General features: G+C 42.0%; 1 protein-coding gene across 1 annotated transcript in view; it reads left to right on the top strand.

The window, feature by feature from the left end:
• Positions 1-27,067, top strand: part of LOC126273241 (UDP-glucosyltransferase 2-like) — an 81,441-nt gene that overhangs the window by 35,972 nt on the left and 18,402 nt on the right. Inside the window, exons 3-4 of the mRNA XM_049976786.1 lie at positions 2,590-2,844; positions 25,907-26,227. Of these exons, the coding sequence (XP_049832743.1) occupies positions 2,590-2,844; positions 25,907-26,227 (576 nt within the window). The remainder of the gene's footprint in view (positions 1-2,589; positions 2,845-25,906; positions 26,228-27,067) is intronic.

Raw genomic sequence — 27,067 nt, 5'->3', positions numbered from 1 at the left:
CTCAAGATCAGGGGGAGAGGGAACAGGAGATGGACAAAGAGGGGGAAGGATGAATGGACATAAGGAGAGGAAGGAGGAGATGCACAGAGGTAAGGGGGAGGAGAAGGGTTTGGACAAAGAGAAGGGGAAGGAGATGGAGAAAGAGGTGGGAAGGAGTTTAGGATGTTTATCCAAATCTCATAGATATTTAGCAATTGCGAAGCATTACCGGATTCGCTAATGATTTTACGTTCGTAGCTAGCTGTTGGCAGTATGATTGAACATGGGGATGGTGGACATCCCTGAAACAACTTGTTGTCGGTTACACCCGTTCTTTTCGTTTCCTGTTCAACCTGACTGTTAAAACAGGTGCCGGCCGGAGTGGCCGAGCGGTTCTAGGCGCTACAGTCTGGAACCGTGCGACCGCTGCGGTCGCAGGTTCATATCCTGCCTCGGGCATGGATGTGTGTGATGTCCTTAGGTTAGTTAGGTTTAACTAGTTCTAAGTTCTTGGGGACTGATGACCTCAGAAGTTAAGTCCCATAGTGCTCAGAGCCATTTGAACCTTTTTCTTTTTTTTTTTTTGTTAAAACAGCTCAGAAGTAACCGGTTTTTGAGACGACCGATTTTCGGTTTTTTATTGCTATTATCTTCAGTAATAAACGTAGATTTCGAAAAATGAATGTAGAATTATAGTGGAGGTGAAAGAGTAGGAGAATATGATCGATACTGGGTCGAGTTTCCTGCAGAAATCACTGGCTGTGCTGTGTGCAGTCTGTGGCTGATTTGCATTGTTGTAATCTGCTATTGTAATGTTAACAGCGCTTAGCGTTGCGCAGGTGGAGGTGAGCCGCCAGCAGTGGTGGATGTGGGGAGAGAAATGGCGGAGTTTTGAGAGCGGACGATCTGGACGCGAGTCCATCAGAAAAAGTACATTTGTAATACTGTGTATCATGAACTGCTATATATATTATGACTTTTGAACACTATTAAAGTAAATACATTGTTTGTTCTCTATCAAAATCTTTCATTTGCTAAGTATACCTATCAGTAGTTTGTGCCTTCAGTAGTTAGAATCTTTTATTTAGCTGGCAGCATTGGCGCTCGCTGTATTGCAGTAGTTTGAGTAACGAAGATTTTTGTGAGGATAAGTCATTCATGAAAGGTATAGGTTATTGTTAGTCAGGGCCATTCTTTTGTAGGGATTGTTAAGTCAGATTGCGTTGCGCTAAAAATATTGTGTATCAGTTTATTGTTGATCAGAATAAGTAGAGAGAGTAATGTCTGAGTACGTTCAGTTTTGCTCAGCTGTTTGAAAAGCAAATAATTAAACAGGTTTATCAGCACAGTAATTCATTAATTTTTCTAAGGAGACGCTTCATTGTCTCCGGCAAAGAATGCGATGCTGAAGCAGATAGCCGCAGCGACAGCAAGAGCGAAAGCTCACAAGTTGATGTCTTCTGTGCATCGCCATTTTTGGATGGTGTCAACTTTTCACACTGAAGCAACCACGATATTAATGGTTCAATTAATACCCCAAGTTTATATCACGTCAATAACATTATGAGTATATCAGTTAAATTTACTTTCTCTTCCAAGGACAATTGTGGATGCTTTCCCCTTATATGACGTCGCAATTTGTTGTATCTCGTCCTATTTTTAATATGTTAAAGAAAATTAATATTGCACTATCGATCTTTACATAATACTTCCAAACTGTGGGTGGTACCATTGTGCAATACAACCTATATCTGAGGACAGCAGCAAGAAACCACTGTACAGACCTGGTGGGGGCAAGCCTTACAAACTGCATGCACAGCCATCTAATAGTCCACACCAAAGGGGACCAGATACGTCATAGTCACTAAGGCACTGTACAAATTCTTATGCCATGCGTTTGTTGCTAGTTTGTAACTGTAGGCGTTGTTAAAGAAGTTGTGCTGATCGCTTTTCCCGGTTTCTGTAACAATCAAGTATTTCAAGGCAATTGAAATTTTACGAGCAAATATTAGTCATTTTTAAAAAATATATATATTTTACCTGAAAACCAAAAATGTTAGCATTGTTGTTATGGCATGTTGATACTCTAATCTTAATAATCCACATATTTGTAAAAAAAAAAAATAGAAAGACCTATTACAACCGAGACCAAATAAATACCGAAAAATACCGATTTTTCAGAACTAATTACCCGTTATACCATTCCTAGTTCAATAAAAAGAAGTAAAAAAAAGCCAGCTTATCTCATGACAATGCTAACTGTTAGTTCACTGAAACTTCCTGGCACATCAAAACTGTGTGCCGGACCGAGGCTCGAACTCGGGACATTTGCCTTTCGCGGGCAAGTGCTTACCAACTCAGCTACCCAACCACGAATCACGCCCCAAAGACTCCTGCTAATCCCTCGTCTCCTACCACAGTTGGTAGAGCACTTGCCCGCGAAAGACAAAAGTCCCGAGTTCGAGTCTCGGTCCGGCACACAGTTTTGATCTGCCAGGAAGCTTCATATCAGCGCACACTCCGCTGCAGAGTGAAAATATCATTCTGTTAGTTCATTGGTTATTTTTTTTTGGATACATTGATTTACTTTGAACTGTGATCATTTTGCAGTTGACCATGGACTCGATCAGCATAATACGGACTCCGTTCCTCGGGCCCTTCATAATGAAGTACCTCCTCAGGCACCTGTGCGCGGAAGTGTATGACCTGCCGCAGGTGAAGCGGCTAGCCAACTCCGGGTCACGGTTCGACCTGGTCATCTCGGAGGACTTCCACCACGACTGCATGGCGGCACTGGCGCACAAGTTCCGAGCGCCCCTGGTCGCCATCAGCTCCAGCATGGCCCTGAACGGCGCGCACGACAGGGTGAGTTCCGCCAACAGTGTATCTGCAGAGCAGTACCCAACAAGTGCTTTTCTTCCTGGTGAGTCGGCACAGTGACAAGGCATTCGACTGCGTAGATTATGATATTCTCTTAGAGAAACTGTCGTTATGGATCTGGTGGCTTTCCACACAGCTAATCTGAATTATACACTACTGGTCATTAAAATTGCTACACCAAGAAAAAATGCAGACGATAAACAGGTATTCATTGGACAAATATACACTTCAACTGACATGTGATTACACTTTCACGCAATTTGGGTGTATCGATCCGGAGAAATCAGTATACAGAACCACAACCTCTGGCCGTAATAACGGCCTTGATACGCCTGGGCATTGAGTCAAACAGAGCTTGGATGGTGTGTACAGGTACAGCCGCGCATGCAGCTTCAACACGATACCATGGTTCATCAAGAGTAGCGACTGGCGTATTGTGACGAGCCAGTTGCTCAGCCACCATTGACAAGACGTTTTCAATTGGTGAGAGATCTGGAGAATGTGCTGGCCAGGCCAGCAGTCGAACATATTCTGTATCCAGAAAGGCCCGTACAGGACATGCGGTCGTCCATTATCCTGCTGAAATATAGGGTTTCGCCGGGATCGAATGACGGGTAGAGCCACGGGTCGTAACACATCTGAATTGTAACGTCCACTGTTCAAAGTGCCGTCAATGCAAACAAGAGGTCACCCGAGAGGTGTAACCAATGCCACCCCCTACCATCACGCCGGGTGATACACCAGTATGGCGATTACGAATACATGCTTCCAATGTGTGTTCACCGCGATGTCGCCCAACACGGATGCGACCACCATGATGCTGTAAACAATACGTGGATTCATCCGAAAAAATGACGTTCTGCCATTCGTGCACTCAGGTCCGTCGTTGAGTACACCATCGCAGGCGCTCCTGTCTGAGATGCAGCGTCAAGGGTAACCGCAGCCATGGTCTCCGAGCTGATAGTCCATGCTGCTGCAAACATCGTCGAACTGTTCGTGCAGATGGTTGTTGCCTTGCAGACGTCCCAATCTGTTAACTCAGGGATCGAGACGTGGCTGCACGATCCGTTACGGCCATGCGGATAAGATGCCTGTCATCTCGTCGGTTAGTGATACGAGGCCGTTGGGATCCAGCACAGGGTTCCGTATTACCCTCCTGAACCCACCGATTCCATATTCTGCTAACTGTCATTGGATCTCGACCAACGCGAGGAGCAATGTCGCGATACAATAAACCGCAATCGCGATAGGCTACAATTCGACCTTTATCAAAGTCGGAATCGTGATGGTACACATTCCTCATCCTTACACGAGGCATCACAACAACGTTTCACCAGTAAACGCCGGTCAACTGCTGTTTGTGTATGAGATATCGGTTGGAAAGTTTCCTCATGTCAGCACGTTGTAGGTGTCGCCTTTGGCGTCAACCTTGTGTGAATGCTCTGAAAATCTAATCATTTGCATATCACAGCATCTTCTTCCTGTCCGTTAAATTTCGCGTCTGTAGCACGTCATATTCGTGATGTAGCAATTTTAATGGCCAGTAGTGTACATGATCTGCAATTTCTTCAGTTTTAGTCTACAGTTCATAACCAATAGATTGTGGTCAGAGTCCACATCTACCCCTAGAAATGTCTTACAATTTAAAACCTCGTTCCTCAATCTCTGTCTTACCATTATATAATCTATATGATACCTTTTAGTATCTCCAGGATTCTTCCATGTACACAACCTTCTTTTATGATTCTTGAACCAAGTGTTAACTATGATTAAGTTATGCTCTGTGCAAAATTCTACCAGACGGCTCCCTCTTATTTTTTAGCCCCAATCCATATTCACCTACTACGTTTCCTTCTCCTCCTTTTCCTACTGTCGAATTCCAGTCACCCATGACTATTAAATTTTCGTCTCCCTTCACTACCTGAATAATTCCTTTTATCTCATCATACATTTCTTTAATTTCTTCATCATCTGTAGAGCTAGTTGGCATATAGACTTGTACTACTGTAGTGGGCATGGGCTTCGTGTCTATCTTGGCCACTATAATACGTTCACTATGCTGTTTGTAGTAGCTTACACGCACTCCTATTTTTTTTATTCATTATTAAACCTACTCCTGCATTACCCCTATTTGATTTTATATTTATAACCCTGTATTCACCAGATGCGAAAAGCACCGAACTATCAGTTTAATGAGTCACAGCTGCAAAATACTAACACAAATTATTTACAGACGAATGGAAAAACTGGTACAAGCCGACCTCGGGGAAGATCAGTTTGGATTCCGTAGAAATGTTGGAACATATGAGGCAATACTGACCCTACGACTTATCTTAGAAGAAAGATTAGGGAAAGGCAGACCTACGTTTCTAGCATTTGCAGACTTAGAGAAAGCTTTTGACAATGTTGACTGGAATACTCTCTTTCAAATTCTAAAGGTGGCAGGGGTAAAATACAGGGAGCGAAAGGCTATTTACAATTTGTACAGAAACCAGATGGCAGTTAGAAGAGTCGAGGGGCATGAAAGGGAAGCAGTTGTTGAGAAGGGAGGGAGACAGGTTTGTAGCCTATCCCCGATGCTATTATCTGTATATTGAGAAAGCAGTAAAGGAAACAAAAGAAAATTTGGAGTAGGTATTAAAATCCAGGGAGAAGAAATAAAAACTTTGTGTTTCGCCGATGACATTGTAATTCTGTCACAGCAAAGGACTTGGGAGAGCTGTTGAACGGAATGGACAGTGTCTTGAAAGTAGGATATAAGATGAACATCAACAAAAGCAAAACGAGGATAATGGAATGTAGTCGAATTAAGTCGGGTGATGCTGAGGGAATTAGATTAGAAAATGAGACACTTAAAGTAGTAAAGGAGTTTTGCTATTTTGGGGCAAAATAACTGATGATGATCGAAGTAGAGAGGATATAAAATGTAGACTGGCAATGGCAAGGAAAGCGTTTCTGAAGAAGAGAAATTTGTTAACATCGAGTATAGATTTAAGTGTCAGGAAGTCGTTTCTGAAAGTATTTGTATGGAGTGTAGCCATGTATGGAAGTGAAACGTGGACAATAAATAGTTTTGACAAGAAGAGAATAGAAACTTTTGAAATGTGGTGCTACAGAAGAATGTTGAAGATTAGGTGGGTAGATCACTTAACTAATGATAAGGTATTGAATAGAATTGGGGAGAAGTTTGTGGCACAACTTGACTAGAAGAAGGGATCGGTTGGTAGGACATGTTCTAAGGCATCAAGGGACCACAAATTTAGCATCGGAGGGCAGCGTGGAGGGTAAAAATCATAGAGGGAGACCAAGAGATGAATACACTAAACTGATTCAGAAGGATGTAGGTTGCAGTAGGTACTGGGAGATGAAGGAGCTTGCACAGGATAGATTAGCATGGAGAGCCGCATCAAACCAGTCTCAGGACTGAAGACCACAACAACAACAGTGTACGTGACAAACAGAATGCTAAAGGTTGTGCTGAATAATTCACACATTATCAAAAAGCTAGAAAAGAAACTAGACGGCAGTTATAAGAGTCGAGGGGCACGAAAGGGAAGCAGTGGTTGGGAAGAGAGTGAGACGGGGTTGTACCCTACCACGATGTTATTTGATCTGTATATTGAGCAAATAGTAAAGAAAACAAAAAAGTGGGAGTAGGAATTAAAATACAAGGAGACGAAATAAAAATTGTGAGGTTTTGCCGATGACATTGTAATTCTGTCAGAGACGCAAAGGACTTGGAAGAGCAGTTGAGCGGCATGGGCAGTGTTTTGAAAGGATAATATAAGATGAACATCAACAAAAGCAAACTAAGGATAATGGAATAAAGTAGAATTAAATCAGTTGATGCTGCCAGAATTAGATTAGGAAATGATACACTTAAAGTAGTAGAGAGTTTTGCTATTTGAGAAGCAATGTAACTGATGATGACCGAAGAAGAGAGGATATAAAATGTAGACTGGCAATGGCAAGGAAAGTATTTCTGAAGAACAGAAACTGTTTAGGGTCGAGTACAGATTTCAGTGTCAGGAAGACCTTTCTGAAGGTATTTGTATCGAGTGTTGCCATGTATGGAAGTAAAACATGGACGAGAAACAGTTTAGACAAGAAGCGAATAGAAGCTTTCTAAATGTGGTGCTACATCAGAATGCTGAAGGTTAGATCGGTAGATCACATAATTAATGAGGAGGTACTGAATAGAATTGTGGAGATGAGGAACTTGCGGCACAACTTGACAGAAGGAATTGATTGATAAGACACGTTCTGAGGCATCAAGGAATCACCAATTTAGTATTGGAGGGAAGCGTGGAGGATAAAAACAGCAGAGAGGGAGCAAGAGATGAATACAGTAAGCAGATTCAGAAGGCTGTAGGTTGCAGTAGTTACTCGGAGATGGAGACTTGCACAGGATAGAGTAGCAAGCAGAGCTGCATCAAACCAGTGTTTGGACTGAACATCACAACAACAGAATATTTTAGTGACTGGGGTAAAATCACAAAGGGAGTCCCATGGGACTCAATTTTGGATCCCCTCTTATTCCTTACATATGTGAATGACCCGCCTCTTAACATTCAACAAGCAAAATTGGTATTCTTTGCAGACTGCAGTACTGCTAAAATAAATCGCGTTAGAGAGAAAGCAGCGGAGGAGTAAGTAAATGATATTTTCCAAAGAATTATTAAGTGATTCTCTGAAAATGGGCCCCCTATAAACTCTGAACAACGCGCTACATTCAGCTCTGTACAATAAACAGTCGTACCATCAATTGATGTAGCTCATGAGCAGGAGTCAATAGCAGGATAGAATGCTCCAAATTTTTGGGCTTACATATAGATGAAAACATGGATTGGAAGATGTATATTACTGAGCTTCTCAACTAGTTAAGTTCAGCTACTCTTCGTATAATTGCTTATCTTGGAAACCAACATATCAACATCCTGACATATTTTGCATATTTCCACCCAGTAATGTTGTACGGAGTAATTTTCTGGGGTAACTAATCACCTAGAAAGAAATTATTGCTTGCACAAACGCGAGCAGTAAAAATATCATGTGTTTCTCACCTAAGAACGTCATGTAGGTACCTCTTCAAGGAGCTAGGCATTTTAACTGTGCCGTCACAGTATATATTTTCACTAATGAAATTCATCATAAGTAATCCATGACAATCTGAGATGGACAGTGATGTACTTACCTACAGCACTAGATGGAAAAATTATCTTTATTATCCACTGCTAAAGCTGTCAATGGCTCAGAGAGGAGTTCTGTATGCAGCAATGTATTTTTTTTTTTTTGATTATTTGACAAAGAACTTAAGACCGACAGGTCGCGAAGCAAGTTTTAAATCCAATTTAAAATCGGTTCTGCAGGGCAACTGTTTCTATTCAACTGACGAATTTCTACTTCAAAACTGGCCGTTAGTAAAAAAACAAATGTAGTTACATGAGTAGGAATAAAATGATAATTTGTTCATTAATGTTAACACTAATCGTGTATACATATCCTACAAACTGACTCGTTCCACATCATTTCGATAAACGAAACGCTGTAGAGGTTAACTGGAGTACGGGATACAAATTTAGCGCACGTCGATCTCTTCACTTTCGTTAGCATTAGCATCCCATTGTTCAGTTGAACTATACAGGGTGTTACAAAAAGGTACGGCCAAACTTCCAGGAAACATTCCTCACACACAAAGAAAGAAAATATGTGGACATGGGTCCGGAAACGCTTACTTACCATGTTAGAGCTCATTTTATTACTTCTCTTCAAATCACATCAATCATGGAATGGAAACACACAGCAACAGAACGTACCAGCGTGACTTCAAACACTTCGTTACAGGAATTGTTCAAAATGTCCTCTGTGGTACGCACAGGTAGAGTATCCCGTATGAAATTATGATAATGTGCTCCATTGAGCGTAGGTGGAAGAACATGGGGTTCAATCAAGACATCACCAACAATGCCTGCCCAAACGTTTACAGAAAATTTGTGCTGATGACGTGATTGCACAATTGCGCGCGGATTCTTGTCAGCCCATACATGCTGATTATGAAAATTTACAATTTGATCACGTTGGAATGAAGCCTCATCCGTAAAGAGAACATTTGCACTGAAATGAGGATTGACACATTGTTGGATGAACCATTCGCAGAAGTGCACCCGTGGTGGCCAATCAGCTGCTGATAGTGCCTGCACACGCTGTACATGGTACGGGAACAAATGGTTCTCCCGTAGCACTCTCCATACAGTGACGTGGTCAACGTTACTTGTACAGTAGCAACTTCTCTGACGCTGACATTAGGGTTATCGTCAACTGCACGAAGAATTGCCTCGTCCATTGCAGGTGTCTTCGTCGTTCTAGGTCATCCCCAGTCGCGAGTCATAGGCTGGAATGTTCCGTGCTCCCTAAGACGCCGATCAATTGCTTCGAACCTCTTCCTGTCGGGACACCTTCGTTCTGGAAATCTGTCTCGATACAAACGTACCGCGCCACGGCTATTGCCCCGTGCTAATCCATACATCAAATGGGCATCTGCCAACTCCGCATTTGTAAACATTGCACTGACTGCAAAATCACGTTCGTGATGAACACTAACCTGTTGATGCTACGTACTGATGTGCTTGATGCTAGTACTGTAGAGCAATGAGTCGCATGTCAACACAAGCACAGAAGTCAACATTACATTTCTTCAATTGGGGCAACTGGCGGTGAATCGAGGAAGTACAGTACATACTGACGAAACTAAAATGAGCTCTAACATGGAAATTAAGCGTTTCCGGACACATGTCCACATAATATCTTTTCTTTGTGTGTGAGGAATGTCTCCTGAAAGTTTGGCCATACCTCTTCGTAACATCATTTATAGGTCAACTGAAGTACGGGATACAAATTTTACAGGTGTTTCTTTCACCTCCGCTACCACTAATAGTCTGTTCTTACGTAGATAGTATTACTACTGAAGGCGGAAAGATCCACGTACATAATATTTGTATCCCACACTTCAGTTGACCTACATAGGTCAACTGAAGAATAGGACACTACTGCTAACGAAACCGAGAATATCAACGTATGTTACATTGGCAATCTGTAACTCACTTCAACTACGCGAAGGCGGAAGAAGACTACAGATATAAAATTTGTATCCCGTGTTTTGCAGTCGCTCCCATCAGCCACCGCGCCGAGAGTAACTTCGTTTGCCAGTACTATACTTCAATTGGCCTATAGCGTCTACTGAAGAATGGAATACACCTTTTTTTTCTTTCGATGCTAATAGTATCGACTGAAAGTTATCATAGTCCTGCTAGCGACGACAATAAAACCAACAGCAGTCAAATTTGTATCCCATTCTTTAGTTGAGCTATATTGGTCAACTGAACAATAGAACACTAGTACTAGCGAATGGAAAATAACGACATTTATAACATATGCATTCTGTACTTCAATTGACCTATGTAGGTCAACCGAAGGCGAAAAATAGCGCCATATATAACATTTTTTTTCTATTCTTCAGTTAACCTATATAGGTAAATCACATCAATGTTACGTATATCGCTTTTTTCGTCTTTCTGGCACCAGTATCCCGTATTTCAGTTGACCTGTATACGTAAACTGAAGTTGCGGACACAAATTTTTCGTGTCTCAGTGTTGTCGCCTCTGGTAGTGCTAGTATAGACTCGAAAAAGTTGTAGTTATACTAAAGGTGGGAAAGGGAAAAAGAGCAACAGCTGCAAAATTTGTATTCCGTGCTCCAGCCGACGAACCCATACGCAAGGGAAAACAGTGTAATACAACAATGAAATACATTAAAATAGACTAATTCAGTACAACAATAAATAAATAAATAAATAAACTTACCACACCCAAACTCCTCCGCAAAAAAACGAAATTAGCCTAGAAAGACATCAACAACAATCATATACCCACGTACACAAGAAATACAAAATTACGAAAACACCCCCCCTGACACCCACACACACACCCACACACACACCCACACACCCCCACACACACCCCCACCCCCACCCCCACCCCATACACACACCAACGAAATGAAGTAAAAAAAATCCACAGAAGAAAATTACGTAACATGAGAAAATGAAGAATGACGGATAAACCCCAAAAAATCCAAATCAATATTTTAACCACCTCGTTCAACCCCACCCTTCTCCCTAAATATCAGTTACCTACCCCCATCCCAATCTGAAATTAACTAACAAGTTTTTGACGATACATTTGCCCACCACGTTTAAGGAAAACTTAAATGGGCAGTATTTATGGGGTACACTACGCCTCCATGAATATTCATCTAAATGACTCTGAAGTGTCGGCATCCGTCGTTTCCCCCTCCCTGCAAAAGATTTTATGACTGACCAATAAATAACCTTCTATACTGTTGGTACAAGACCAGTTGATGAAGGACTGAATTCAATGTTATGGTTTACAACAAGATGCTGAAAACCCCTATTCCCCTAATACCTATACGAAGAAAAACCATCGGAAATAATTACGGTACCCTCTGCAACGTGATCTTCAATTTATTTCACCAAAGCTTTCTTCGTTCGATTAGGAACTACTTTAAAAACTACATCATTACATTCTGGACCTGAAATTACAGCCCCCCCAAACCCGTAATACTACCGCAGGTTCCACCCTGTTGTATGTGGTTTTGCCAAAATGAGACTCATTGATTTCGACTATAGCACCCGACTCCTCTAAAGGCCATTTATACTTTATATATTCCCCACAAACTTCCCTACAAACCAAGTACCAGTCTACAATGGTACGCTCACTCACACGACATTCATGCACTCACAGCCACACAGGATACCTCAAACACCAATAGTATGTAATATTTATGATATCCCTCAAGGCGAGCTTACATTTCTTTAACCACGTTCCTTGTCTAAATGAGGTCATAGCCGATCCTTGCTACACCTCCATATGAATAAATCGTGAGTACGAGGCGCAGACATACTTACCAGGGGCATATGCACTCACGACATCGAACGTAATCGGCAAGAAGACCAGACATTTGCAAAAATCGAATGGTTGCCAACATGTGTACCCCCATAGCCTGATTTAAGTCATCCATATTCATGGGAATAGAGAAAGCCATACCTACAAACGAAAATCAAAAACTAAAAATTCTTCTAAATTAAAAAACTATTCGTCTAAATTATCTCAAACTCACTGAGAATAAATTTAAGTACCGAGTGAATTGGAAAGAACCAATTATTTAAATCAGTGCACACGAAAAAAAATCTTACGCAATGTCTAGCGCTGTGTTTTAGAATCACATTCATTTTTTCAATGTACAATTATGGCGCTTATCCACAGCAGACAACCCATTTATTATCTGTGGCTCGAAAGTAATCACGTAATATTTATGAGTACGCCATTACGTCATTGGCCAAATCCGACGTGTTGTATCCCGTTCTTCAGTAGACCCACGTTCAGGCGATGCCCCAACACAGTAGAAGAGAAAATCGACAAAAATATTAATTACAGATGCAATAAATTGCTAATAATTCGCGGAGAGGCGCAATAGGTCTCAATCTAACCTCTCAGAAAATAACAGGTTCTTGAAAACAATCACCACTCGTGAACATGTTCGAATTGGTAAGCAAGGTTTCCAGTACTATAATATTATAACGATCCCACGGATATTTCTGAATTAAGCTCATAATTGGTTGTCATCCTCACACCAAAAACATGAATACCGTACAACTTACTATTAATGAAAATATACAGGACAGTCGTACTCTACAACGTAATATTGACACTAATTAGCCACTCGGATTATAACAACGTTGTACTTGTCATTAAAGTATTTGGTTAATTAATCCTACTTCTTAATTACAGAACTTACGCATTCCAAAATTTGTAAAAGGTTCGGCAGTTAATTATTTTTATAAAGCAATAGTCTGAGGTGAAAGATGTATTGGTTACTATAGAAACAAACGACAGTTATTTACATTCTCTGATTAGCGATACCTATGCTAATACAGTTTAAATATATTCTTTTGTACAAAATTGTAATACTTTCGTAAGCAAATCTTCACGTATTGGTCTATAATTGTCAATATTTTTAACTGTAATCCGATGTTAAGTCTCAAGACTTTACCTAAATAGTACACTTTGCGTCGTTAAACTTAGATAAAATGCTTCTCTGCTTTCTTTTTATAGACTCGTCATTCATTTATTTATATTACATCGCTGACTTGAGCGTGCTTGCTCTACTTGCAAACGTTGATGTTGATGTGAGTGAGTGACCCCAAATCTAATCCCCACACTGAACGAGATAGAAATAATAGAAAAAATACAACATAAAACCTATGCGCCACCACCACTTTCAAGCTCAACTTAAAATCAGATTTTCAAAACTCAATCACTTCTGTGTTGACTTCCCGCGTACCCACTACAAATCTAATTGTATGTCACTCGAAACATACCACTAGAATAACGGCAGCTGTTGAATTTTCTGTCTTCAGATAGTTCGGCAAGAGCTAGGGAATCTCTAAAATTGCGTCACTAACAATGAATACGGGCTGAATACACTGATAATCACAATTCACTTTCGGTCCGCATGTTCTTATACGTGATCCTATGATCAAGAAAAACTCGAGAACGAGGCTCGATTATTAAATAATCCACAGTATACAAGTTACTACCTTGTAGTAACACTATGTTCCATAACCTACACAAACAGCTAACACTCAACTATCTTAGCGTGCTTATCCCAAAATCTTCGAACTATACGCAACACCCAAATCCTTTGGGATGTGCAACGAACTATCACAGGCAACAAAACTGGACCTCGTTAGACACAGTGGCTGACATTAAAACTTTCATTTACTGTCATATCTACAACACAGAAATACCGATCTTCACACAGCGTACCAGCAGCGCTACACTAAGCCCGTCGCTCAAAATCGCTTGACCGCAGGTCAAGTACAAAACAAAATTACGAGGAGCTACATTCCAATAAAATTCATCAGACAGTTCCACTGATTGTGCCTTAGTATCGTCACTGCATCATGTAGTCTTGCATTTAACAACCTAAATCCCTTCATTACAAACTTCCGAAACCCTTGCAACGAAATTCACGGAAAATTTCCAAGTGTCTTGATAGTCGCTACCGAATTCTTATGGCAAAGTATCGGTACTGACACACATAAACGTCCCTCTACCCACATGCATAGTAGTCTTACCGACTCAAGATCGCGTACGCTTCGGCTCTTAGATCGTGACTAACTGCTTTTTTCACAATACCACAGCTGAACCATAAATCTAGACAAACGTATAGCGATACCGTTATTCTTTATCAATCAGTATGTAATTTCTTGTGGCTGTCGTTTCGTTGTATAGTGGCAAGCTCGCCCTGGTTGATCTCTGGCGCGCATTGCTGCTGTCAGCCACCGTCGTATGGATACGGTAGTCTTTGGCGCTTCTGGGTGAACACTTGTAGAGCTGGTTACAATACTGGTTTTCCAGAACACACACACACACACACACACACACACACACACACACACACACACACACACACTGACTTAAGTTACAAGAAATAAAGCATTTTACACCCTTTATATGCTTTTCGACATTTTGCTGCTGTCAAAATAGACTGAAACGACCATATTATTTACGTAACGACACAAAACTGTTAAAAAGTAATTTTGACACGTTATACACACACAAACAAATTTTTGTGCCAGGCATCATAATATTATTATTTCTCATCTCATACTTAAAACATCACTGTAAACTAAGTGCCAAAATACTTTTTTCCATGTCTCAATTGCCTGTAATATTTATGAAAATGCGCAAAGATATTGGAATTTCGATATCATGCCTACTGAGGCTATGTTGGTAGATGTACGTAGATCGAAGTTTCATCATCTGTCGTTTTTAGAAGTTCTTAAGTAATGCATCACCTCGGAAAGCACCATTTCAGGGAGAAGACATGCACCTTGATCTATACTACAAAAGTATAATTGATTTTATTCACTGTTCCGAATAGCTTTTTTATTTCTTTTGCTCTTGGAAATAACTGTGGTAGCATGTTTATACACAGAGTTTACATTTTCTGAGACACAATTAAACGTCTTAAAAGCGGTGCTTTTCGACCAGATCGCTAAGAGTTTGTGCCACTTAGACTGCATACTTTCGTAATATGGAAATATAAATTTGTAATGCTGCAAACACGAAATATAGACAGAACACAACATGATGAAAAGATGACACGCAGCATCCAACAAAGAGATGAAAGTTTGATATCTTGAAAATACAATCTTCACACCAAAATAAAATTATTTATTGAATATGTAGATTCTTCGAATTCAAAATACACACATGTTGCTTACGTAAAACGCAAGATTAACTGCAGATCTCTGATTGTGAATGAAAATTCGGTCTTGGCGCCTAAATAAAATACTCTGCATTAGTTGCCAAAATACATAAACATTTTGAGTAAAAAAGATACACAGGACAGTGCTATCACAAATTAATTGTTCTATAAATCTAAAAATAATACTCTAATAATAATGGTAGTCACTCTGTCAGCTTACCATCATTCCCTACAGTAAGAATGGGGGTTATCGTAATTACCATGATCGAGAGGTGATGGAAGTCAATGTTTCTCAGTAACAGGGTAATGTATGAGGCAGTTTGTTACAATTTGGCTTTAATATGTGGGACAAAGACGTTACCCCCACAACACAGGTGGCCTGGGCCCTGGCTCTGAACCTCACTGCTGCTAAAATTTTGTATGAAAATCACCAACCATATCAGGCGAAAACTTCGGCATAAGAAGTCACCCTTAATCTGCCTTGTCAAAGAGGGCAGAGGAGTGGGCACTCTCTTTCCTTTTGGGTAAGAAATTGCTCCTAAAAGACGGAAAAATCAGCAATGATCAGTGGCATGAGGACGAAGAAGGCAATGAAAACCACAACGTTAAACACGTATAATGCATATACACAGGACATATTGTTTGTAACTGTCATGATGATCTCTATACTGATAAAAGTTTCGAGACTGGTCCCCACTTGGATCTCCAGGAGAGAGCTGCCAAGGAGGAGGTGACCATGAGAAAAACACTGAATAATCAACAAAGGAGCAACATTCTACGAGCCAGTGTGTGGAATGTCAGAAGTTCTAACATGGTTGGGAATCCAGAAAATCTGAAAAGGGATACGCTAAAGCTCAGTCTAGTTGTTGCGGGGGGTCAGCGAAGTGAAATGGAAAGTGGACAAGGATTTCTGGTCAGACGAGTATAGAGTAATATCAACAGCAACAGAAAATTACATAGCAGGAGAAGGATTCGTTAGGAATAGGAACGTAGGGCTGAGAGTGAGCTAATGTAAACAGTTCAGAGGTCGTTCTGATTAGAATCTACAGCAAACCAACACCAACGACAATAGTTCATGTGTCTATACCGACATCTCAATCACAAGATAAGAGATAGAGAAAGTATATGAAGATATTGTGTGGATAATTCAGTACATAAAGGGAGATGAAAATTTAACAGTCGTGGGGTAATGGAATGAAATTGTTGGGGATGGAGAAAAAAGGGTTGCTGGAGAATATGGACTTGCTAGTAGGAATGAGAGAGGAGAAAGATTCATCGAGTTCTGCAATGACTTTCACATAGTAAGAGCGAATACTCTTACGGATCACAGAAGGAGGAGGTATACTTGGAAAAGGCCAGGTGCTCCACAACGATTCCAGTTAGATTACATCAATGTCAGGTAGAGATTCCGAAACCAGATATTCGATAATAAGATGTACCCAGGAGCAGATATAGACTAGAGTCACAATTTACTAATGATAAAGAGTAAACAGCAGGTTCAGAGAATAGCCTGAAAGAATCAAAGTGGAAGTAAGTGGAATACTGAAGTACTGAACAATGACGGGGAGTGGACATTGCTAAAAAAGGCAAACACAGATGTTGGAGGGACAAACACTGCTGCAAGAAAGGTAATTAAAAGAAACCCTCCGTCACACAGCATATACCTCAGCTGATCGACGAAAGAAAGGAATTACAAAAACGTGCACGGAAATTCAGGACTACATACATACAAGTCACTCGAGAATGAAACAAACAGGAAATGCAAGGCGAAACAGATGCATGAAAAGTGTAAAGAAATCGAAAGAGAAATGTTTGTCGGAAGTACTAACTCAATGTATAAAAAAGTCAACAAAACTTTTGGTGAAATTAAAAGCAAGAGCGATAAAATTAGGAGTGCAATGGGAATTCCACTACTCAATGCAGAGGAGATAGCGGATGGATGGAAAATGTACATTGAAAGCCTGTATGAGGGTGAGCACTTGTCTGATGAAATGCGAGAGGAAGAAACAGGAGCCGACAGGGAAGAGTTTTGCGATCTGGTACTAGGTTTAGAATTTAACAGAGCTTCGGACGATTGAATATCAAATAAGGCACAAGGGATAGATAACATTCCATCGGAATTACTGAAATCATTCGGGAAAGTGGCAACAAAATGTCTATTCACGTTCTACATCTACATCCACACTCCACAAGCCACCTGACGGTGAGTGATGGAGGGTACTTTGAGTACCTCTATCGGTTCTCCCTTCTATTCCAGTCTCGTATTGTTCGTGGAAAGAAAGATTGTCGGTATGCCACTGTGTGAGCTCTAATCTCTCTGATTCATGGTCACTTCGCGAGATGTACGTAGGAGGGAGCAATATACTGCTTGACACCTCGGTGAAGGTATGTTTTCGATACTTCAACAAAAGCCACCGAACTACTGAGCGTTTCTCTTCAGAGTCTTCTTCTGGAGTTTATCTGTCATCTCCGTAACGCTTTCGCGATTACTAAATGATTCTGTAACGAAGCACGCTGCTCTCCGTTGGATCTTCTCTATCTCTACTATCAACCCTATCTGGTACGGATCCCACACTGGTGAGCAATATTAAAGCAGAGGACGAACAAGTGTACTGTAACCTACTTCCTTTGTTTTCGGATTGCATTTCCTTATGATTCTTCCAATGAATCTCAGTCTGGCATCTGCTTTACCGACGATCAACTTTATATGATCATTCCATTTTAAATCACTCCTAATGCGTACTCCCAGATAATTTATGACTCCTCGGTGAAGTATGCTTGCTTCCAGTTACTGACCTGTTATATTGTAGCTAAATGATAAGGGATCTTTCTTCCTATGTATTCGCAGCACATTACACTTGTCTACATTGAGATTCAATTGCCATTCCCTGCACCATGCACCAATTCGTTGTAGATCCTCCTGCATTTCACTACAATTTTCCATTGTTGCAACCTCTCGATACGCTACAGCATCATCCGCAAAAAGCTTCAGTGAACTTCCGATGTTATCCACAAGGTCATTTATACATATTGTGAATAGTAACGGTCCTACGACACTCCCCTGCGGCACACCTGAAATCACTCTTACTTCGGAAGACTTCTCTCCATTGATAATGACTTGCTGCGTTCTGTTATCTAGGAACTCTTCAATCCAATCACACAATTGGCCTGATAGTCCATACGCTCTTACTTTGTTTATTAAACGACTGTGGGGAACTGTACCAAACGCCTTGCGGAAGTCAAGAACACAGAATCTACCTGGGAACCCGTGTCTATGGCTCTCTGAGTCTCGTGGACGAATAGCGCGAGCTGGGTTTCACACGATCGTACTTTTCGAAACCCGTGCTGATTCCTACAGAGTAGATTTCTAGTCTCCAGAAAAGTCTTTATACTCGACATAATACGTGTTCCAAAATTCTACAACTGATCAACGTTAGAGATATAGGTCTATAGTTCGGCACATCTGTTAGACGTCCGTTCATGAAAACGGGGATGACCTGTTCCCTTTTCCAATCCTTTGGAACGCTACGCTCTTCTAGAGACCTACGGTACACCGCTGCAAGCAGGAGGGCAAGTTCCTTCGCGTACTCTGTGTAAAATCGAACTGGTATCCCATCAGGTCCAGCTGCCTTTCCTCTTTTGAGTGATTTTAATTGTTTTTCTATCCCTCTGTCATCTATTTCGATATCTGCCATTTAGTATTTCGGCCTTTAGTCTGTTATCCTCTGTTTAAGTGCCATTTGGGTCACAGAGTGTCTGGACATTTTGTTTTGATCCGCCTACCGCTTTGACATAAGACCAAAATTTCTTAGGATTTTCTACCAAGTCAGCATATAGAACTTTACTTTCGAATTCGTTGAACGCCTCTCGCATAGCCCTCCTCACACTACATTTCGCTTCGTGTAATTTTTGTTTGTCTGCAAGGCTTTGGCTATGTTTATGTTTACTGTGAAGTTCCCTTTGCTTCCGCAGCAGTTTTCTAACTCGGTTGTTGTACCATGGTGGCTCTTTTCCATCTCTTACGATCTTGCTTGGCACATACTCATCTAATGCATATTGTACGTTGGTGTACAGAAGCTATGAGACTGACGATACACCATCAGACTTTCGGAAAAACATCATCCACACAATTTCGAAGATAAGAAGACCTGACCAATGTGAGAATTATCACACCATTAACTTAACATCTCATGCATCCAAGTTGCTGACGAGAGTAATATAGAGAAGATTGGAAAAGAAAATCAGTTAGGTAAAGGTAAAGGTAAAGCGACCAGGGAGGCATTGCAGTTAATAATAGAACCAATACTTAAAAAAAATAAAAGCAAGTTCACAGGATTTGTCGACCTGGAAAAAGCGTTCGACCATGTCAAATGGCGTAAGATGTTCGGAATTCTGAGAAAAACAGGTGTAAGCTATAGGGAAAGAGGGAACAACAAGAGTGGAAGACCAAGAATGAAGTGCTCATACTGAACAGCGTGTAAGGAGGGGTCTAGCCTTTCGCCTCTAATGTTCAATCGGCACATCCACGAAGCAATGACAGGATTAAAAAGAAGGTTCAAAAGTGGATTTAAAATTCAAGGTGAAGGGCTGTCAGTGATAAGATTCGCTGATGACATTGGTAACTTCAGTAAAAGTGAATGATTGTAGGATCTGTTGAATGGCATAAACAGTCCAGTGAGTACAGAATATGGACAGAGAGTAAGCTGAAAGTAATGAGAAGTAGCAGAAATGAGAAGACCTTGAATCCGAATATCAAAATTCGAGATTGCGAAATACACGAATTCAAGGAATACTGCTATCTAGGCAGCAAAGTAACAGACAGAGCAAGTAATACATATAAAGCAGACTCACACCGTCAAAAAGGGCATTCCTGGACAAAAAATACAAAGATGTATATATCGAGCACACCATTGTAAAATGGACTGTGGGAAAACTGAAACGGAAGAGAACCGAAGCATTCGAGATGTGGTACTAGAAAAGAATATTGAAAATTAGACGGACTGATAAGGTAAGGAATGAGGAACTTCTGCACAGAATCGGCGAGGAAAGGAATAGATGGAAAACACTAACAAGAAGAAGGGACAGGATGATAAGACATCTGTTAAAACATCGGGGAATAAATTCCATGTGAAACGTCCCCTCAGAAAAATTATGAATGACTGTGCTGGTAAACCTCTTACGTTATTTGATTTTCAAACAGCTGAGCAAACCTGAACGTACTCAGACATTTCTCTCTTTATTTACTCTGATTATCACTAAACTGGCACACAATATTTTTAGAGCAACACAATCTGATTTTCAGTAAACCACAAAAGAATGGTCCTGACTAACAATAACCTATACCTTTCATGAATCACTTACTTCACAAAAATCCTCGTTACTCGAACTACTGCAATGCAGCGAGCGCCAATACTGCCAACTAAATAAAAGATTCTAACTAATGAAGGCACTAACTACTGATAGGCATAGTTAGCAAATAAAAGATTTTGATAGAGAACGAACAATGTATTTACCTTAATAATGTTCAAGAGTTATGACATCCATCTTCACAAATTTCCTTTTTCTGGAGGACACTCGTCCACGTCGTCCGTTTATAGTAACCTCTCAAAACTCTGGTATCTCTCTCTCCACATCCACCACTGCTGGCGGCTCACCTCCAACTGCGCAACGCTACGCGCTGTTAACATCCAACTGCCCAACACTACACTAGCGAGTATTCCAACAATGCCACCCAGCCACAGACTGCACACAGCACAGTCATTGATTTTCATACAAAGCGCTACGTAGCGTTACCAACATAAAAACTTAACACCAGTGGCTCCCAGCCTTTCTGAGACTATTACTGTTGTGGTTGGCAGGAGAGCGAACCGTGTTCCTGAAGGAGGCCGAAATGCATTCGTTTTAGCTCACGTGAGGTCTGGAACATGACAAGGGAATTAGAATTGAGAAAAACGGACGTAGCTGTTGGAATACTTAACTTTAATCCATTAATGGAGAACGTCGCGCTTTGTGGCACATGATTCACAATATCAATAGTACGGATACTGGGGCCTTGCTAGGTCGTAGCAAATAACGTAGCTGATGGCTATGCTATCGTCTCGGCAAATGAGAGCGTAGAAGTCAGTGAACCATCGCTAGCAAAGTCGGCTGTACAACTGGGGCGAGTGCTAGGAAGTCTCTCTAGACCTGCCATGTGGCGGCGCTCGGTCTGCAATCACTGATAGTGGCTACACGCGGGTCCGGCGTATACTACCGGACCGCGGCCGATTTAAAGACTACCACCTAGCAAGTGTGGTGTCTGGCGGTGACACCACAATTACCTCGGAGTGCAAGCAGATATTGGCTAGTACCCACACCCCTAACACCCCTGACACACTAACTAAACTTTAGAATAAAAAGAATTGTCTTTGAATGCTTTTATTTTTTTAAGTGATGGAAGATAAATTATATTTAGTTTTCGTAGGTGTCTTATTAAACCCTAAAATAATGAGTCAATGAGACAATTGGTACTGCTCAATTCTAACAACATTTTATATATATATAATTCTCAGTGCATCGCGATATTACCGACAACTCCTCCTCAGAAACGGAAGCTAATTATTCACACTGATGATAGATACTTATTACGAAACGTGCTTCCTCTGCACAACTCCTCTCACTAGTGACACTTGCTTCGCTCACACCCTGCAACCCATTTTAAAATCGACTAAGTCAAATGGGGTACACTGCACCTACTACTTGTCTACCACTAGATTCCTGGACTCCTTATCTCCTAAATGGTAGAAATTGTAACACTTTAGGTTGCCAGTGCTTTGTGTCTGACCACTGCCACGCAGCAGTGAAGTAGCCATTACATAGTTACTGTTGTGTTGTGATCTCAGTTAGATCGTTTATTGCAGCGAAGTGAATAAGGAAGTAGTTTCTGATCAATTGTGGGAAGTCGGAGGCATTTTTCATGAGATACTTAAGCATATATGTACCAATTTTACTGTCACGGTTAGATTATACAAAGTATATGTGCAGTAGTAGGAGTGTGTTAGAAACAAGGAAGATGTTGTTCGTGCATTCGTTTCAACAGTTGTAACCTTCACCACATTCTCACGCGTTAATGCTAATATTTGAAACAAAAAATGTAATTATTGGTAATTTGAGTAATCATTATTACGGTTTTACGAGATAATGATGATAATAATAATAATAATCTTTTGGAAATAAAAGGTTTCGAGAGGCTAACACTACTGAACCGTTTTTTTACCCCTTTGGAAATTTCGCTTTACCACTCAGGGGCTCTACCCCTTAGAGGGAGCTGTACAGTGTAAAAATTGTATATGAAGACAGGGGCTGCAATACATTCAGGAAATAATTGAGGATGTAGGTGGCAAGTGCTTTTTGACATGAAAAGGTGGGCACAGAAGGGGAATTAATAGTTGGCCGCATCCAACCAGTCAGAAGACTAATGAAAGAACGAGATACACATTGTTATAATTTTGCTGTAAGATGGTGATCTATGGGGAATTTGTTCCAATTTTGTTTTAACCTGTCGATAAATGGAACGATTTTTTACAGTTTTGCTATAGAAAGGGCAATTTGTTACAATCTTGTGGAACGGTGGTGATGTATGGGCCAATTTGTTACAACTTTGTTTGTTACAATTTGGCTGCAACATGATGATGCTTGGAACAATTAATTGCATCTTTGCTGTAATATAGCGATGTATGGAGGGTGAAGTGTAAGGTAATCTCTACCGTGCGGTATCATAAGTTAGCATTATCGGCAGAAGATGGCATTCGTTTTGTATTACAAGAAAAAGTTAACACACTAGCCCAAAGTTCCCATAGTGTTTGGGTGACTTCGAGCAGACGGTACACTCATGCTCATAAATTAAGGATAATTGCAGAATGTGGTGCCACAAAACGTGGCACTGCACAAAACTGGCGCTAATAGTACAGGCACATAGGGAACACACATGAGACAGATCTGTAAGTCCACGATTTTGGTGATATGTTGAGAAAACCGTCCCGTAACACATCTGTTACAAAACATCACTGTTTCCTGCGCATGTACCCCGACATTAGTATGGTATATGATCACCATACACACGTACACAGGCCGCACAACGGATTGGCATACTCTGGATCAGGTGGTCGAGCAGCTACTGGGGTATAGCCTCCCATTCTTGTATCATTGCCTGTCGGAGCTCCTGAAGTGTCCTAAGGGTTTGAAGACGTGCAGTGATACTTCGACCGAGAGCATCCCAGAGGCTGGGTGGGGTTTAGGTCTGGAAAAGAGGCAGGGCACTCCATTCGTATGATATCTTCTGTTTCAAGGTACTACTACACTATGGCAGCTTGGTGGGGCCGTGCGTAGGAAGGTGAGACCCACTGCACCCCTGAAAAGAAGGATATACTGGTGCAAAATCACGTCCCGATGTACCTGACCTGTTACACTTCCTCTGTCAAAGACATGCAGGGGTGTACGTGCACCAAGCATAATCTCACCCCACACCATCAAACCACGACCTCCATACGGGTCCCTTTCAAGGACATTAAGGGGTTGGTACCTGTTTCCTGATTCACGTCTGATGAAAACCCGGTGAGAATCACTGTTCCGACTATACTTGGAATCGTCCGTGAATATAACCTCGACCACTGTTCGAATGACCATGTATTGTGTTCTAGACACCAGGCTTTACAGGCTCTCCTGTGACCAGGGGTGAGTGGAATGCACCTTGCAGGTCTCCGGACGAATAAACGACGTCTGTTCAGTCGTTTGTAGACTGTGTGTCTGGAGAAAACTGTTCCAGTGGCTGCGGTAAGGTCCAAGGCAAGGCTACGTGCAGTACTCCATGGCCGTCTGCGGGCACCGATGTTGAGATAACGATCTTCTTGTGGTGTTGTTCACTGTGGACGTCCCGTACTGTAGCGCCTGGACACGTTTCCTGTCTGCTGGAATCGCTGTCATAATGGTGAGATCACACTTTGTGGCACACGGAGGGCCCGTGCTACGACCTGCTGTGTTTGACCAGCCTGCAGTCGCCCTAGTATTCCACCCCTCACAACGTCATCAATATGTGTTCTTTGAGCCGTTTTCAGCACACAGTCACCATTAGCACGTCTGAAAACGTCTGCACGCTTACTCGCTGCACCGTACTCTGACATGCACCAACACACCTCTGCGCGTGTGGACTGCTGCCAGCGCCACCGTGCGACGACCGCAGGTTAAATGTAAGGTGATTTAAACCGCCCACCAGAGCGTTGTTTCACCATGTATCAGTATTATCCTTAATTTATCGGCATGAATGTAGTTGGAAGTGGGGAGTTGAAAGGGGGTAGTTGAAAGCATATCCAACCTTTTTCATATTTATACACTACTGGCCATTAAAATTGCTACACCAAGAAGAAATGAAGATGATAAGCGGGTATTCATTGGACAAATATATTATACTAGAACTGACGTGATTACGTTTTCACGCAATTTGGGTGCATAGATCCTGAGAAATAACTACCCAAAACAACCACCACTGGCTGTAATACCGGCCTTGATACGCCTGGGCATTGAGTCAAACAGAGCTTGGATGGCGTGTACAGGTACAGATACCCATGCAGCTTCAACACGATACCACAGTTCATCAAGAGTAGTGACTGGCGTATTGTGACGAGCCAGTTGATGGTACGCATTTCTCCTCCTTACACGAGGCATCACAACAACGTTTCACCAGGCAACGCCGGTCAACTGCTGTTTGTGTATGAGAAAACGGTTAGAAACTTTTCTCATGTCAGCAAGTTGTAGGTGTCGCCACCGGCGCCAACCTTGTGTGAACGCTTTGAAAAGCTAATCATTTACATATCACAGCATCTTCTTCCTGTCGGTTAAATTTCGCCTCTATAGCACGTCATCTTCCTGGTGTAGCAATTTAAAGGTCAGTAGTGTAGTTTAGATCAGTGCATTCTGGTATGCATACTTAACTTATACAGTAGGTTTTGGATAAGTAGAGTTCTAAAAACAGGTAACTATAGATACATCCACTTCACCAAAGAAATTTATTTTTGCTTAATACTTGGCGACTCAGTGTACGATGAGAAATATGCAGAGCAATTTTTAGTGTTTCTTTACTCCCCTCGTTATATCCTGCGTACATTCCAAACTCAGTAGTGTACTGGGACCATGTAGTATCCACTGTATAACAGCATCAGTTAGCATTATCAGCGGAATCCCACGCACATTGACTGCAAAACTGTATGTCACTCCGGTAATTCGACCTGCTGTGATGCAGTTCATGAACAGCATACCAGACGGTGCTTTCCAACAGGATAACGTTTGGCCCAACATCCGACGACAACTCCTGTTTCACCCACAACCACCACAACCCGCCCCTGTACAGACTAACCAAGTGCAGCAGGTATGGAACTCGATCCCAAAAACTGATATCCGCTACCTGTAAAACAAAATGCACACAAGTTTGCATGCTTGCATTGAACTTTCTGCCGATTTCATCGTCAATTAATATGCCAGCATTGCATATTTGTAATTGCTTACCTCGCGCTTACATTAACATGTGATCCTGAAGTGTTAGTCACTTAAATCCGTTGCCTAGTCAAATGTTTTTCAGAAATTTCATTTCTCCACATCACTTGTTGTCTGGTGTTGCGATTTTTTTTCCGTCGGTGTATTTAGACCCTGTGCAATGGTCCGCAGGTCGGTAACCCTGAGCACCCCGCCTACACTGAACAGTACATGGTGCCGCTGGCGGCGCCGTTCACGTTCTGGGGCCGGGTGTACAGCACGGTGACGCACATGTACCTGAGAGCCGTCGACTGGCTGCTGTCGGGCGGGCACGTGGACAGCAAGCTGCGCGTGGTGCTGGGCGCCGACACGCCCCCGCTGGCGCAGGTGGTCCGCAACACCAGCCTGGTGCTGGTCAACAGCCACTGGAGCGTCGACCAGCCCGCTCCCAACGTGCCGGCCTTCGTCGAGGTCGGCGGGCTGCACGTGGAGGAGCCCCGACCCCTGCCGCAGGTGGGCGCTCGACAGTCGACATTTCTAAAAGTGTCGGTAATCGGATACATCAATGTATTAAAGACGTCTTTATTCGCTCTAGATATATCGAACAAATGAATCGATATACCTGCAAGACGACTAAAAAATATCTATATGACGGCATATAATAATCTTCTTTCACTTGCGCCTTTGTCCCGCAATGTGCGCAGGGTCGGCGTGGTTACAACAGATTTGGCAACGTTAATTTAAAGGGGTGGCCGGATGCCCTTCCTCCCGCCACCCCATACACCCCAGAACGGAATCAGTGTACCCCAGCTGTCTGTGTCCAGTGTAAACCATGAAATAGTTCGGAAGTGATACAAATGTCTGTGGGTAGTGTAAATGAGGCGGGATGTGGAGACCATCCCGGTATTCACCTAGCGGGATGTGGAAAACCGCCTAAAAACCACATCCAGGCTGGCCGACACACCGGCCCACGTCGTTAATCCGCCGGGCGGATTCGATCCGTGGCCGGCGCGCCTACCCGAGTCTAGGAAGCAGCACGTTAGTGCTCTCGGCTAACCTGATGGGTGATGTTGTTGTTGTGGTCTTCAGTCCTGAGACTGGTTTCATGCAGCTCTCCATGCCACTCTATTATGTGCAAGCTTCTTCATCTCCCAGTACCTACTGCAACCTACATCCTTCTGAATCTGCTTAGTGTATTCATATCTTGATCTGCCTCTACGATTTTTACCCTCCACGCTGCCCTCCAATACAAAATTGGTGATCCCTTGATGCCTCAGAACATGTCCTACCAACCGATCCCTTCTTCTAGTCAAGTTGTGCCACAAACTTCTCGTCACCCCAATCCTATTCAAT

The sequence above is a fragment of the Schistocerca gregaria genome, chromosome 5 (genome assembly GCF_023897955.1).
Source record: "Schistocerca gregaria isolate iqSchGreg1 chromosome 5, iqSchGreg1.2, whole genome shotgun sequence".
In the NCBI taxonomy this organism is placed as follows: domain Eukaryota; kingdom Metazoa; phylum Arthropoda; class Insecta; order Orthoptera; family Acrididae; genus Schistocerca; species Schistocerca gregaria.
The sequence above is the reverse complement of the archived record's forward strand: the minus strand, read 5'-3'. Positions and strand labels throughout refer to the sequence as shown.